The following is a 16,382-nucleotide window of genomic DNA, read 5'->3' as shown; positions in this document are numbered from 1 at the left end:
AAAGCATCAATTCTCTGGCGCTCAGCCTTCTTCACAGTCCAACTCTCACATCCATACATGACCACAGGAAAAACCATAACCTTGACTAGACGAACCTTTGTTGGCGAAGTAATGTCTCTGCTTTTGAATATGCTATCTAGGTTGGTCATAACTTTCCTTCCAAGGAGTAAGTGTCTTTTATTTCATGGCTGCAGTCACCATCTCAATACAATAAATTTTTTAAAATAGAAAAATAAAGACAGGGTGGCAGATGTATTGTTTTAATCCAGAGCCTACAACATGCTGCCTCTAAGACCCACATTAAGGCAGAGGACACACAGAGATCAAAAGTGATGGGATGGAAAAATATTTCACGTAAACTGAAATGAGAACAAAGTGTGGAATCACTCAAGTCAGACAACACAGACTTTGAAACAAATACCATAAAGAAAGATAGATAAGGACACTGTATTGAAAAAAGGATCAGTTTAGGAAGAGGATCTTATACTCATCAGCATATACACACCTAATGTAGGAGTATCTAAATACATAAAACAAATAGCCACAAACATAAAGGGAGAAATTGATGGGGAAATCAGAGTAGGAGATTTGAACACCCCACTCAAGTCAATGGATAAATTTTCTAGACAGAAAACCAGTAAAGCAAGAGATCCTAAACAACACAATAGAATTACGGTAAGTTGATATTTTCTGGACATTAAAAAACAAAACACATGCTTTTCAACTGCACCTGAACATTCTCTAGAATTGATTATCTTCTCAGGCATAAAACAAGCCTCAACACATTTAAGAGTGCAGAAGTTATTTCACACATTTTTCCTGACCATAACAGCATTAAACTAGAAATCAACCACAGAAAAAGAAATGAGGGGAGAAAATAAGTTACACAGAGACTCAACAACAGACTGCCAATACTAAAAAACCAGTGGGTAAAGATGAAATCAAAGAGGAAATTTAAAAATACCTTGAGACAAATGACAGTAAAAACAACCATACAACACCTATGGAATGGGACTTCCCTGGTGATTCAGTGGCTAAGACTCCAAGCACCCAATGCAGGAAGCCCAGGTTCAATCTGTGAACTAGACCCTGTATGCAGCAGCTGAGAGCTGGCACAGATATTTTCAAAAAAGAAACCTATGGGACGCAGCAAAAGCAATTCCTAGAGGGAAGTTCACAGCAATACAGACCTTACTCAAAAAACATGAAACATATCAAATAAACAGCCTAGCCTACCACTTAATTATAGAACAAAACCTAAAGTCAGCAGAAGGAAGGGAAAAAATAAAGATCAGAGAGGAAATAGAGATTTTTGAAAAAAAAAAAAAAATTACAACTGAGACCTGGTTCTTTGAAAGGGTAAACAAAATGCACAAATCTTTGGCCAGGCTCACCAAGAAGAAATGAGAGAACCCAAATACATGAAAAAGGAGACATAACAACTGACACTGCAGAAATACCAAAAAACCATAAAAGAATACTATGAGCAATTATATGACAACAAATTTGACAACGCAGAAGGGGACAACAGAGGATGAGATGGTTGGATGGCATCACCAACTCCATGGACATGAGTTTGAGTAAACTCCAGGAGTTGGGTGACAGACAGGGAGGCTTGGCATTGGCATGCTGCAGTCCATGGGGTTGCAAAGAATCAGACACAACTGAGTGACTAAACTGAAGAAATGTACAAGTTTCTAGAACTATACAGTCCACCAAAAAATTTAATCAAGGAAAAACACATAATTTGACCAGACTGATTACTAGAGGTGAAATACAATCTGTAATTTAAAAAACTTACAACAAACTAAAGTCCAGGACCAGATGGCTTCATGGGTGAGTTCCACGAGACATAGAAAATAATTTATATCAATGCTTCCAAAAAACTGAAGAGGTGGGAACACTGCCAAAGGCATTTTATAATGCCACCATCACCCTGATTTCCAAAACTAGACGAAGAACCACCAAAACAGATACATACAGGCCAATATATCTGATGAATATAGATGCAAAAATTCTTAACAAAATAGCAAACTGAATCCAGCAGCACACAAAAAAATGTCATACACCACAACCAAGTGGGATTCATTGCAAGTTCACAAGGGTGATTCAACATATACAAATCAATGTGATACACCTCATAAACCAGACAAAAAACACACGATCATCTCAATTGATGCAGAAAAAGCATTTGACAAAATTCAACATCCATTCATTGCAAAAACGCTTTACCAAAAAAGTGGGTATTGAGGGAACATAACATAATAAAAGCTGTTTATGACAAATCCACAGCCAGTATAATACTCAAAGGTGAAAAGCTGAAAGCCCTACTGCTAAAATCTAGAACAAGACAAAGACGCCCACTGTCACCTCTTCTAGTAAACACTGTAGTACTGGAAGTTGTGGCCACAGCAGTCAGATCAGAAAAAGATATTAAAGGTATCCAAATTGGAAGGAAAAATTTAAATTGTCATTATATGCAGATGACATGATTCTGTGTACATATATATATACAGAAAACCCTAAAGACTTCACACAGAAATTACTAGAGGTGATAAATTAATTCAGCAAGGTAGCAGGATACAAAGGAAACAAGACTCAAAGAAATGGAATGATATCCCATGTCTTGGATTGGAAGAATTAATATTGTTAAAATGGCCATATTGCCCAAAGCAATCTACAGATTTAATGTGATCCCTATCAAATTACCCATGACATTTGTCACAGAACTAGAACAAATAACCCTAAAGTTTATATGGAATCATAAAAGACCCAGAATTGCCAAAGCCATCCTGGAGAAAAAGAACAAAACAGGAACCATAACCCTCCCAGACTTCAAACAATACTACAAAGATACAGTAATCAAAACAGCATGGTACTGGCACAGAAACATTCATACGGATCAATGAAACAGAATAGAGAGCCCAGAGATAAACCCATACCCCTAAGGCCTCTTTGACAAAGGAGGCAAGAATATACAATGGGAAAAAGTCTGTTCAGAAAGTGGTGGTAGCGAAGTTGGACAGCCACGTGGAAATTGATGAGGTTAGAACATACCCTCTCACCATACATAAAAATAAACTCAAAATGGCCTAAAGACTTAAACATAAGACATGACATCAAAAACTCCTTCAAGAGAGCATAGGCAAAACGTTCTGACATAAATCATACCAGTGTTTTCTTAAGTCAGTCTCCCAAGGCAGTAGAAGTAAAGAAACAAATGGGACCTAATCAAACTTACAAGCTTTCAGCACAGCAAAGGAAACCATTAAAAAAAAGGAAAAGACAACCTACAGAATCAGAAAAAGCATTTGCAAATGATGCAACTGATAAGGGCTTAATAATTTCCAAAATATGTAAATACCTCATAGAACTCAACAACAACAAAAAAACCAAGCAACTTAATCAAAAAATGGACAAGAGACCTAAAATGGCATTTCTCCAAAGAAGAAATACAAATGGCCAATATGCACATGAAAAAATGTTCAGTATCACTAATTATTAGAGAAATGCAAATAAAAACTGCAGTGAGGTACTGCAGTGAGTGGCCGGTTAGAATGGCCATCATTAAAAACTGTACAAATAACAAATGCTAGAGAGAATATGGAGAAAAGGGAACTCTTACACTGTTGGTGTAAATGTAAGTTGGTACAACCACTACAGAAAACAGTGGAAAAAGAGAAAAATAGAATCACCATATGGTCCAGCAGTCCCACTTCTGGCTATATATCCAGAAAAAACTAATCCAAAATGATACATGTACCATATTCATAGCAGCATTATTTCACAATAACCAAGACATGGAAACAACCTAAATGTCCATTGACAGATGAGCTGATAAAATGTGGTGCATATATCCAATGGAATACAACTCAGCCATAAAAAAGAATGAAATAGTGCCATTTGCTGCAGCATGGATGCAACGAGAGATTATCATAATAAGTGAAGTCAGTCAGAAAGAGACAAATATGATATTAATGTGTGGAATCTAAAATATGACACAAATGATCCTATCTGCAAAATGGATTGAGGGACATAAATAACAGACTTGTGGTTGCTGGAGCGGAGGGTGTTGGGAGAGGGATGGGGTGGGAAGCTGGAGTTAGCAGATGTTAAGCTATTTTATATATAGAATGGATAAACAACAACATCCTACTGTACAGGACAGAGAACTATATTCAGTATCTAAATAATAATGGAAAATAATATTTTAAAAAATGTATATATACATATAACTCACTTTGCTGTATAGCAGAAATTAGCAATATTATAATTCAACTATACTTCAATAAATTTTTTTTTTTTTTTAATTTAAAAAGCAGCAGAACCATAGTGAAAGGAGGAAAGGTCAAAGTTAATATTGCTCCCCACCCCCCTGACCTCCCGCCCAGGAGTAAAAGAAAGATGATGAAACAGTTTAAAAAGTAATGTTACTATTGCATAAAATGAAGTGCTGACTTCTTTTTTAGGTACATGGCCCCTGAAGTTCTAGATGATTCCATAAATATGAAACACTTTGAATCCTTCAAACGTGCTGACATCTATGCAATGGGACTAGTATTCTGGGAAGTAGCTCGACGATGTTCCATTGGTGGTAAATTTCTCTCCCTTCCCCCAATATATTGTCACAAACAAAAGTTGTTTAAGAATTGTCTTTTTTATTGAATGAAATTGTTTACCCAGTGATCAATGAGAGTGCCAGAGAGATGACACAACATGCTTTATCCTTGTGCATGGCTTTATCCTAATACACAGCTTTATTCCAGTGTGGTCTTTTTCTAGTTCCACTTGAATTTTGGGAAGCAATAGAAACCAACCCCTTGTTATCTTGCAGTATAGATATTTAGAATGAATGACTGCTTGTGAGGCCACCCAGGAAGCTATTTTTAGCATGTACCAGAGTCAAACTGATTTTACCCCGAGATTGTAGCGATTTTCTCCATCTTGAGAGTGGAAATTACATATGCAAAATGCAGATAGACTGTCACTGCATTACTTTTTAAAGTACATTTGTGTTAGATTGAGAACTTTCAATGTTTACTTGAGAAACAGTCTTATCCTTGAGAACCCAGGCTCACCTGAGACTAGGGCCTCAGGTTTCTGAGGCAGTGAGGGGTGGAGTAGCAAATAGGACAGGTTATTAACAGACACAAGTAGAGGAAGGGACTTGCACCTCAGGCTTGCCATGTAGGATTCACACCTTAGTGAGAGTGTACTTCCCTTTACCAGGTGAGGCTGTGCACTTGCAGAATAAAGGCTTTCATTTCTCGAACATTGGGGCTCTAAGAGAAAATGTCTATCTGGTCATCACAACTCATAGTTAACCATTATTAAAATAGCCTTTGCTGATTATATTGCAGAATTTAGTTTCAAAGTGTGGGCTCAGTACTGACTCAAGGAGGTGGGTTGTTGATGCAGACATGGATAAGAGAGAGCAGGCTGTTCCACTTACCTGTTTTAGTAATGGGACACTGTAACAGGATTTCCAGCTGTTCCTTTTCTGTCTGGTCAAAGATTGTTCTGACATTATCTGAATAAACCTTTCAAAATAGGTTTTTTTTAAATTCTTTACCAATGTAGGAATACATGAAGATTACCAGCTGCCTTATTATGATCTTGTACCTTCCGATCCATCAGTTGAAGAAATGAGAAAAGTTGTTTGTGAACAGAAGTTAAGGCCAAATATTCCAAACAGATGGCAGAGCTGTGAAGTGAGTATTTATTTTGGATATTATACAGTTTTCTAAACTGCTTCCGGTTAGTATGTGGAAATTTGCTACTTTTCTTTAAGGAAAACAGAAGTAAGAATTCCCATTCCTTTATTTTTCATAGCTAATTAAATCAATGAGTAAAAACAGAATAATTTGATTTTTATGTTCAATTTCAAGTACATTGCAAAGGCGATGGAACATTTTTAGTGGCCATCAGTTTATTAGAACAGTGTTTAGATCTGCCAGTGAAACAAGGCTCCTGCATTTTAAATTAAAGCTTCCTGGCTTTCCCTGGTGGCTCAGTGGTGAAGAATCCGCCTGTCATTGCAGTTAACACAGGTTCAATCCCTCATCTGGGAAGACCCCCACAGGCCACAGAGCAACTAAACCCATGCACCACAACTTATTGAGCTCTAGAGCCCGGGAGCTGAAGCTTACTGAAGCCCACATGCCCCAAGAGCCTGTGGCTCTGCAACGAGAGAAGCCACCACAACGCGAAGTCCAAGTACCACAACTAGCGAGTAGCTTCTGCTCGCCACAAGTAGAGAAAAGCCAAGCACAGCAGTGAAGACCAAGCACAGCCAAAAAATAAATAATTTTTTTTTTTTAAAGCTACCTTTCAACCAGGGCTGCCCAGAACAGTGGGCTGTGTGCTGGCTGGAATCAGGAGGCCTATATTGTAGATCCTGGCTACCATATATTTCAGAGGCTGACTTCTCCAAAGCACTTCAGTTCTTGGGACCTTAATATGCCTTTTTGTAAAATAAGGGATTTGGATGATTGTGAAGATGGTTCAGATGATTTTATATTTTATTCATTTCACTGCTCATTTGACTATTCATCAGGAATTTGTGGAAACTGCTTTTCAGCAGTATCTGAGCTTTTCAACCCCAGCTCTTTACAGAAAGTTTTAGAAATATTTTTGTAGTTATACTTTTAAAGAATTTATAAGAAAAATGTTATTTAATTTATCCTTAATTGCTAACTTTTACTAACAGAAGTAGAAGGTATTAAGAATACATAGAAAAACTACAGAAAAGGTCTTAATGACCCAGATAACCAGGATGGTGTGATCACTCACCTAGAGCTAGACATCCTGATGTGTGAAGTCAAGCGGACCTTAGGAAGCACTACTACAAACAAAGCTAGTAGAGGTGATGGAATTCCAGCTATTTCAAATCCTAAAAGATGATGGATGTTGTTAAAGTGCTGCACTCAGTATGCCAGCAAATTTAGAAAACTCAGCAGTGGCCACAGGACTGGAAAAGATCAGTTTTCATTCCAGTCCCAAAGAAGGGCAATGCCAAAGAATATTCAAACTACCACACAGTTGCACTCTTTTCACATACTAGTAAGATAATGCTCTAAATCCTTCAAGCTAGGCTCAACAGTACGTGAAACGAAAACTTCCAGATGTACAAGTTGGATATAGAAAAGGCAGAGGAACCAGAGATCAAACTGCCAACATCTGTTGGATCATAGAAAAAGCGAGGGAATTCCAAAAAAAACACTTCTGCTTCATTGACTACAGTAAAGCCTTTGACTATGTGGATCACAACAAACTGGAACATTCTGAAAGAGATAGGAATACCAGACCACCTTACCTGCCTCCTGAGAAACCTGTATGCAGTCAAGAAACAACACTTAGAACCAGACATGGAAACAGCAAACTGGTTTAAAATTGGGAAAGGAGTATTGTCAAGATTGTATACTGTCACCTTGCTTATTTAGCTTATATGCAGAGTACATCACGCAAAATGCTGGGCTGGATGAACCTCAAGCTCGAATCAAGATTGCCAGGAGAAATATCAATAACCTCATATGCAGATGACATCACCCTAATGACAGAAAGTGAAGAGGAACTAAAGAGCCTATTGATGAAGCTTAAAGAGGAGAGTGAAAAAGCTGGCTTAAAACTCAACATACAGAAAACTAAGATCATGCATCCAGTATCATCACTTCATGGCAAATAGGTGGGGAAACAATGGAACAGTGAAAGACAATTTTCTTGGGCTCAAAAATCACTGTGAACGTTGACTGCAGTCATGAAATTAAAACAGATGCTTGCTCCTTGGAAGAAAACCTATGACAAACCTAGACAACATATTAAAAACAGAGATATCACTTTGCCAACAGAGGTCTGTATAGTCAAAATTATGGTTTTTCCAGTAGTCATGTATGGATGTGAGAGTTGGACCACAGAAGCCTGAGTGCTAAGAATTTATAGTTTCGAACTGTGGTGCTGAAGAAGACTCTTCAGAGTCCCTTGAAGAACAAGGAGATCAAACCAAGTCAATCCTAAAGGAAATCAACCCTGAATTTTCATTGGAAGGGCTGGTTCTGAAGCTGAAGCCCCAATACTTTGGCCACCTGATGTGAAGAGCTGACTCACTGGAAAAGACCCTGATACTGGGAAAGATTGAGGGCAGGAGGAGAAGCAGGTGACAGAGGATGAGATGGTTGGATGGCATCAGTGACTCAATATACATCAATGTGAGCCAACTCTGGGAGATAGTGAAGGACAGGGAAGCTTGGCGTGCTGCATTCCATGGAGTCAGAAAAAGTCAGGCACAACTGCGTTAACAACCACTATTATTATGATACTATTATAATATTGGTAAAGCAAAGCATTTCCCTTTAGAGTTGATGTTTGGTAGTTTAGGAAGAATAAAACGCTGTTCACTTAAGTAGTTTATCTTACATCTTAAGAGTCGGACACGACTGAAGTGACTTAGCAGCAGCAGACTTCATTAGATACCTGTGAGATCAAGAGAGTTCCTTGGCTATCTCTAATGAAATCAAGTATGCAGGCCCAGACAAAATTTATTTTGTGTGCTCACAGAACCTGCATGTTTAACAAATGAAATTGGGCTAGATTTTGTCTTTGAAAAATTTCATCTTGATACTACAAACTGGAATTATTCATGCACTCATTCAATAAGCAAATTAGAGCAAATAAATATTAAACAGATGGCTAATTAAGCACGAAGGAAAGTTAGTAGTTAACGTTAAAAACATACATGCAAGTTGAAATTACTGTCACAGCATGTTGAATGAATGCCATCAGTGTCATTTAGCTAGTTTTGTATCACTAACTTAATCTTTCACTTTTCTCGGGTTTTACAAACCTCCCATCAGTAGCTGAAACGCATCGAGAATTTGAAACTGATAGGATACCTACAGAAGTGTTTTTCAGAGCCCTCTGACCTTTTCCAATCTGGAAAGCTGGCTCAGGATATCCCTTACCTTTCACCTGTGATCTCTCTTGCCTCTTTTGTGGTGACTGCCTTTCTGAATCCCATGTCTTCATGTTTCTTGGTTTGCTCATTATCCTCCTCTTCCAGCTCTTTGCTCAGATATTACCTTGTCAGTGAGTCATTACCTGTCAATCTATTTAAAATAACACTTTTTCCCCTGGCATATTTTATCTCGTTCCCTAAATGATGTTTCTCCTTAGCACTTACCACTGACAGTCCATGCATTTTCCTTATTTATTATTCGCTTTAGCCCTCTACAATGTAAGCTTTATGAGAGCAGAGATGTTGTCTATTATTTCGCTGCTGTGTCTGTTAGTGTATCCTACTAGATACATGTAGGATGGTATCTGGATTATGGCACTCAGTTTGCTGGATGATTTTATGCATGTCCTGAACCCTTGGTCATTTTTACCTGAAAACAAGTGTTCATTTCTAGGAAATTTTCCTCACGTGTTCCCTTCCATTTTCTTCTGTTTTCTTCAACTCTGGTTATGAATGTAGACATCCTGAACAGGCATTCTGATTTTCTTGTGTTTTCCTTCCTATTACCCATCTCTTTGTTTTCTTTTCTCAACTTTCTGGGAATCTGCTTTTATCTTTTGGTTTTATTATTATTATTCAGGTTTATTTTGTAGTTCTATAAAACTTTCCCCAAACCAAACAAAACCCAAAAAAGTATTGATAAGTCCAGTATCAGTATTTTCTTTTATCTCTTTGAAGGTATTAATGATGGATTGTTGATATTGTCTTCTGTACACCTTTTGTTTTTTCCAAGGTGTTTTTTTCTGTTTGTGTCAGTTTCTGCATTTCATATTACTTTCCTGAAATGTTGATCAAGTTCATACTCTGTATAAAAGCAGCACTGAAAGCTGATGGGAAGCTTTGTGCACATGAATGGAGCTTATCGTCAACTTCAGTCTGAGGGTGAAGTAACTGGATTGCTTCCTTGGGGAACCACTGATGTCCCTCTCTTTAGGCTTTTCTTGGGCTGAAGACTCTTCTGGTCTCCTACCTGGAGGAGTATGTGAAGTCACTGGCCATGTTCTGGGGAGAAAGTTTATTGTCTTAGCGTTTAGTGTGTTGTCAGTGTGGAATTTTGCCCTTTCCCCAAGATGGGAATCTGTTCTGCTCTCTCAGATTGAAATCTCTTGTCCTCTGTTGGGCTGGGGTGGGATGGTCACCCAGCTGTGTGAAGTTGGGGCAGGGCAGGTATCTGGGTTTCTAGCTTCTTTGGCTGATTCTGTTTTTACCCTGAACTTCACCCCAGGGATACAGGATATAAGTTAATTCCTCAGTTTTGGGGGCCATTTCATGTGAGTCAGGTTCCCTCTTTGCTTTGCACAGCTCTATTTGAGGATTCAGCTTTCTCAGGCTGCTAAGTAAATCCTCCCTTGTCCATCTGCTTTCCAGCTGCTGGCACCAGTATCCTGCTGATGGGAATTTAGGTCGTCTTTACTCATTTGCTATTACAAATAATGCTGAAACAGAAATACTTGTATGTCGTTTAAAAAGAAAATTTACAGGTAAAGATTATTATCCAGGTCGTTGAAAAGTGGTGCATGCATTAATGATCTTTCTTTTCTTTTCTTGTAGGCCTTGAGAGTAATGGCTAAAATTATGAGAGAATGTTGGTATGCCAATGGAGCAGCTAGGCTTACAGCTTTGCGGATTAAGAAAACATTGTCACAACTCAGTCAGCAGGAAGGCATCAAAATGTAAATTCTGTGGCTTTGCCTGAACTCTACTTCTTCTTCAGATCTGCTCCTGGGTTTTAATTTGGGAGGTCAGTTGTTCTACCTCACTGAGAGGGAACAGAAGGATATTGCTTCCTTTTACGATGATGTAACAACGTGAACTAAAACATCCCAGGATTTCTTCAGACCCAGGAAACCGCCATGTGGGTTCCTTTCTGTGCACTATGAACGCTTCTTTCCCAGGACAGTTACAAAATGTTGTGTAGTCTACCTTTATTTTTTATTAACACAAAACTTGTTTTTTTAAACGATTGCTGGTCTTAACTTTAGGTAACTGCTGTGCTGAAGATCATCTTTAAGGGTAAAGGAGCTGGATGGCTGAGTTATATGAAACTTTTCTTATTTTTAAAGAAAGTGATTTCTCCTGGTTAGTACATTCTCAGAGGATTCTGAACCACTAAAGAGTTTCTTTGATTTAGACTTTGAATGTACTGTTCTATAATTTTCAGGATCTTAAAACTAACACTTATAAACTCTTGAGTCTAAAAATGACCTCATATAGTAGTGAGGAACATAATTTATGCAATTGTATTTTGTATATTATTGTTCTTTCACATATTCAGAACATCACATGCCTTCAAAATGGGATTGTACTATACCAGTAAGTGCCACTTCTGTGTCTTTCTAATGGAAATGAGTAGAATTGCTTAAAGTCTCTGTGTGTGTTAAATCTGTCATGTTTTAATTCAAAAGTTTATTTACCTGGATAACCCAGACTTATTCTGTTTTGTTTTCTGGAAGAGTTTTTCTGGTATGTTCTTTGGTTTTCCATTCTGAATATGCCTTTCTCCTGCCAAAATGTGCTTAAACCACTAGAGAAATGAAATGGCATTAATTGGTAAATTGTTATCATGGTCATAATTAAGTATTCTCATCAAGTTTTTGCATTTTAATTGTATTGTCTAAGTACACTTTAAAAAATTCAAGTGGCACTCTTGATGCTTATAGTACTTTAATAACTTAAAATCTGTAGCATACAGACGAATTTTTCTAAAAGGGAAAATTTGTCTAGCTGCTTGTGAAAAGTTGTGTGGCATTCTGTAAGCCATTTTTTTCTTTATCTGATCAAAGACAGTGTTATTTTTTTAAGAAATGAATTATGTTTAAAATTAGAATATGGTTAATGTTAAATAGGCTTTTTTCTAGGAAGGTAAAGGTAGTTGATAATTTGAATAGTAACAGGTGTGTGAGAGTCACATTGTTGTGTAGGAGTCACTGTTCTGTGGACTTTGTCTTTGTAGCTAAGGTTAGTCAGTGTGGTTTTGAGGTCGCAGTACACTTTGAGGAAGGCAGCTTTTAACTCAGTCTTTCCTTCTCTGTGCATATATCACAACTGCCTAATTTATATGGCTCTGGAGTGAATTTGGTGCACCCTCAATTTTTAGGAAACCGATAGCTAAGGAATATTCCAAGGATAGATTCTCCATTTACAGATGTTTATGGTGAAATTAAATGTTTAAAGTAAATCTGTCATGGCCTTCTCACATTCAGTTGAAAGTAGCTTATAATAACTGGTTTTACTTCCAGTGCTGAAAGTCTTTGCAGGATTTTTACAATTTTTCAAAGTCCTCTTTATCACTGTGATCTTAATCTGAGGGAGGAAAGTCTATCATAGCTGTGAGGCAAGACATACCTTATGGAGCTGTCAATTTCCTGATGAAAGGGTCAGAATAACCTTTACAGTATTTTGGTAAGAGATAGTGGCCATTTATGCTGACTGAGCTACATTCTAATGTCTTATTTCTTATACATAGAATAAATTTGAAAGACTATTTGGTCTTAAAGCCAAAGTAATTTTAGAATGAATGACATACTTCATAGGAATTTAGTGTCAATTTCATGTGTTTAAAAACAACATGGGGAAAATATTGTTTAGAGGTTAATATTTTGAGTCCAAATTTGAGTTTTTTCTGTAGTTACCATGATTTCATCAAAGCAAATGAGTTTGAGAGGTTTGTTTTATAATTGTGTTATGTTTCCTGTTTAATAATCTCTAGCTCTATGATCAGGTACTTTTACTTTTTTTTTTTGGCCATTTACAAGCCTACCAGATCTGCTTTATGAAATCCAGGGGACCAATGCATATAATCACTAAAACTATTTTTATATAATTTTAAGAACATACCAAAAGTTCTTGTCTGATTTAAAGTTGTAATACATGATTTCTCAGTTTCATATAAGGTAATCAACTTTTGCTGAAGATATTCTTTATTAAGTCAAAAAATGAGTTACAGTTTTACTGTTCAGCCTAAATGGATGAAATCTACTTTTGATGAATCAGGGAACTTTTTAAAAGTTGGAATTTAGTTCTAAATTGGGTTTACATGTTACTCTAGCTGATTCCATTTTTTTTTTTCCGACTAACGATGGTTTGACAAACTCCAATTGGCTAGTACTGAAAATGAAAGTAACTGAAAATATTTATGGATCATGATTGCTGTGGCTATTCCTGCAGAAAAATTTGACTGGAGAAATATATTTAAAAACACAAGCCTTTGTGTTTATACTGTCTATCTTCAGATGCTCACTTTCCAAGGTTCAACTTGGCTAAAGTATACCTTCAGGCAGATTGTCTGTCAGTCAGTACCCCCAGAGGAACGGGGATGAGGGGTGCGTACGGCTTACTGGGGTGTAGATATCCCTGGTCTTTTCTTCACACCCTTAGCTTGCTCCCTCCCAAACTGCCTTCCTGCTGGTCCTGCCTCTGAGTGGGCTGGCAGCAAGGGTAGCTCTGGCAGTGGGAGTTGTGCCAGAAGCAATGGCCAGTTGTATCTTCCATAGGACAGGGTAAGGTCCAAAGAGCTGAGCCTGTAGTTATGCTGTAATGATAGTGCTCAGGAAGTGCCTTGAGTCAGGATACAGTGCCATGGTCATCAAGAACTCCAAATTTCTATTCTTAAAAAATTTCAGTGGTCACTTGGCCATTTTGCTGCTCATGCCTGAGTTACCTTTTTTCCCCCCTCTACCTTAAAGAACTGTCACATACAGAGTATTTTGTAAAACAAGATGGTGAAGTGCTAATTAAAACTCAAAACAACATGAGGATCCCATTAGACATGTCATATCAAGCATTTATTTTTACCCCTCCAATGAAAGACTGATTGTTAATAAATTATTTATTGACCATGGCAGTGTTCTGGCTCCAGATGGTGAGAGTCCAAATAATGGTTCTGTCACAGCTTGGCAGAAAAATGCCAGTTCAGATGTTTTTGAGACTCTAAAAAATAGCTCATGATGTGTCCTGCAGCATCTTGTGTCTGTTTTGGAATGCTGCGATTCCCATGGGCCCTCTCCAGAAATGCTGGACTTCTAGGACATTCTGAGGATTGTCAGTACATTTAAACCTTTAACCCTATTATGCAGTCTTATTTGTAACTGTAAACTTAAAAAAAAAAAAGTGGTTAACAACATTCAACCAGTTTCTTAAAGCTTAAAAAGAACTTCAGTGAATGTTTTTATTTTTAAACAAGATTTGTGAATTGAGTATCATGAACTGTGTTTTGATATCCCTTTTTCACATTGTGCCAATGGAATGGGGTGTTCGATATTTCTTTATATGTCAAGGAGATGCTTCAAAACGTCAATTGCTTTAAACTTAAATTACCTCTCAAGAGACCAAGGTACATTTACCTCATTGTATATATGATGTGTAATATTTGTCAGAGCATTCTCCGGGTTTGCAGTTTTATTTCTATAAAGTATGAGTATTATGTTGCTAAATTACTCAAATGGTACTGTATTGTTTATATTTGTACCCCAAATAACATCTATACTTTGTTTTCTGTATTTTATTGTATTTGTGCAGAATTCTTTTGGCTTTATCACTGTAATCTCTGCCCCTTTAAGATGTGTACAGAAAATGTCCATATAAATTTTCACTTACGTTGGATGATTTTGAGAAACCTGTAAAGAGGTGAGGAAAATGAAAACTGCAGTTCCCCATAAGTTTTTTAAAATTGTATACTGTATTTGTAGTAATATTCTGAATGAACTGTAAATAGGAGGTAGAAGAATAATGCTTATGTCAAGTCCTAACACTACAGTAGAAACATGGAAGCAATGCAAATAAATTACTTTTTTTCCCAAGTGCTAGTGGCATAATTTAAAATAAAGGGTGTATATTGGAGAGAGTCCTGCTATTATGACATGTAACTGATATAAATACAGACTAGAATCTTTGGATGACTGCTCGGTACAAGTTACAGTATTAGAACGTGTTTGAGACTTGCCCACCTGTCCAAAGGTGCATCTTTGTGTGTAGAAGCTTCTCTCCACATGCTTGTGGGTTGTTAATCTGTTGGTGGACACGAAGTGACATGTCTACACGTGAACTGCTTTGTCTCTGGCTCAACAATCTGCTAAGTTTGTGTTAAAGTTTTTCAATGATTTCCAAAGAAAATTTAAAGTATTTTCATCTTCTTTCCAAATTTTTCCTTCTTTTCCTAAATTAAGGATTGTGAGAAATAATTTGTAGAAATATTTGTTTTTGAGTTTTTTTGAAGTTAGTCTCCTGAGAGTGAGAACTTCACTGATAAGAGAACTGAGGAAGTAGAGAGGGGAGATGTCATCCCCAAGCCCGCAACATACTCTGGGTGAGGTTTTGTAGATTGGATTGTTCTTGCATTAAAGACTAGTCACCTCAATTCAGAGATCGGATTTAGCGATTTTATGTTTCTTCAGATTTTTCTTCATAATAAAGGCAGAAGTAGAGGTTTTTCTTGTAAATTAGAAGAAAGTGAGATTACTTTTAAAACATCATAGATTCAGAGAAAACAGAACTAGCTTTGTCTTTTCATCACCTCTTCAGCCCTTGGGGTTTTCTAATTTGGAGAAAGTGATATTACATAGATGACCCAATGGACAGATCTTGCAACTCTGTGCTTTATTTCATAATTGAGAAAACATTGGAGCTATTCTGAAAAGTGAGTAGAAAAATTTGATGTTATAAAAGCGAGGGCTCAGTCATGTATGACTTGTAAGGGTTAGAAAATATTCAGTTAAATAATATTAAATCATTGTGAAAAAGAAGGATTCTTAATGTGAGATGGAAAAAAAAACTTAAGATGACTATTTTCTTTCCTAATACAAAAGAAGAGAATTATAAGAAAGGGATATTGGCAACTTAAGTATTTCAAAGAAGAGAAAGGAAACAAAGGTTGTCAAGAATGATAGGATTTGGATACAACTAAACCAGCTCTCAAAAATAGAGGTGGAAAAAAAAAGCAGCACATGTGAAAAAATGAAATTAAGATCATTCCTTAATGCCATACACAAAAATAAGCTCAAAATGGATTAAAGACCTCAATGTTAGACCAGACACTATAAAACTCAGAGGAAAACACAGGCAGAACACACTATTACATAAGTCACAGCAACGTCTTCAATCCATCTCCCGGAATAACAGAAATAAAAACAAACAAATGGGACCTACTTAAACTCAAAAGCTTTTCCACAGCAAAGGAAACAATAAGCAAAATGAAAAGACTACCCACAGATTGGCAGAAAATATTTGTAAATGATGTTACTGATAAGGGATTAGTCTCTAAAATTTACAAACAGCTTATGACACTTAATAGCATCAAAACACACACCCACTCAAAAGGCAGAAGCCTTGCATAGACATGTCTCTCAAGAGGACATACTGGTGGACAGCAGGCACG

The 16,382-nt window shown here is 37.0% G+C and overlaps 1 protein-coding gene across 1 annotated transcript in view; it reads left to right on the top strand.

The window, feature by feature from the left end:
- Nucleotides 1-14,852, top strand: part of TGFBR1 (transforming growth factor, beta receptor 1) — a 50,425-nt gene extending 35,573 nt beyond the window's left edge. The window contains exons 8-10 of the mRNA XM_010847106.1: nt 4,470-4,594; nt 5,581-5,711; nt 10,562-14,852. Coding sequence (XP_010845408.1) covers nt 4,470-4,594; nt 5,581-5,711; nt 10,562-10,687 — 382 coding nt within the window. The 3' untranslated portion in view covers nt 10,688-14,852. The remainder of the gene's footprint in view (nt 1-4,469; nt 4,595-5,580; nt 5,712-10,561) is intronic.
- The last annotated feature ends 1,530 nt before the right edge of the window (nt 14,853-16,382 follow it).

The sequence above is a fragment of the Bison bison genome, unplaced genomic scaffold, assembly GCF_000754665.1.
Source record: "Bison bison bison isolate TAMUID 2011002044 unplaced genomic scaffold, Bison_UMD1.0 scf7180017864243, whole genome shotgun sequence".
NCBI lineage: Eukaryota > Metazoa > Chordata > Mammalia > Artiodactyla > Bovidae > Bison > Bison bison.
Note: the sequence above shows the minus strand (reverse complement) of the source record. Positions and strands in the feature narration are given on the sequence as shown.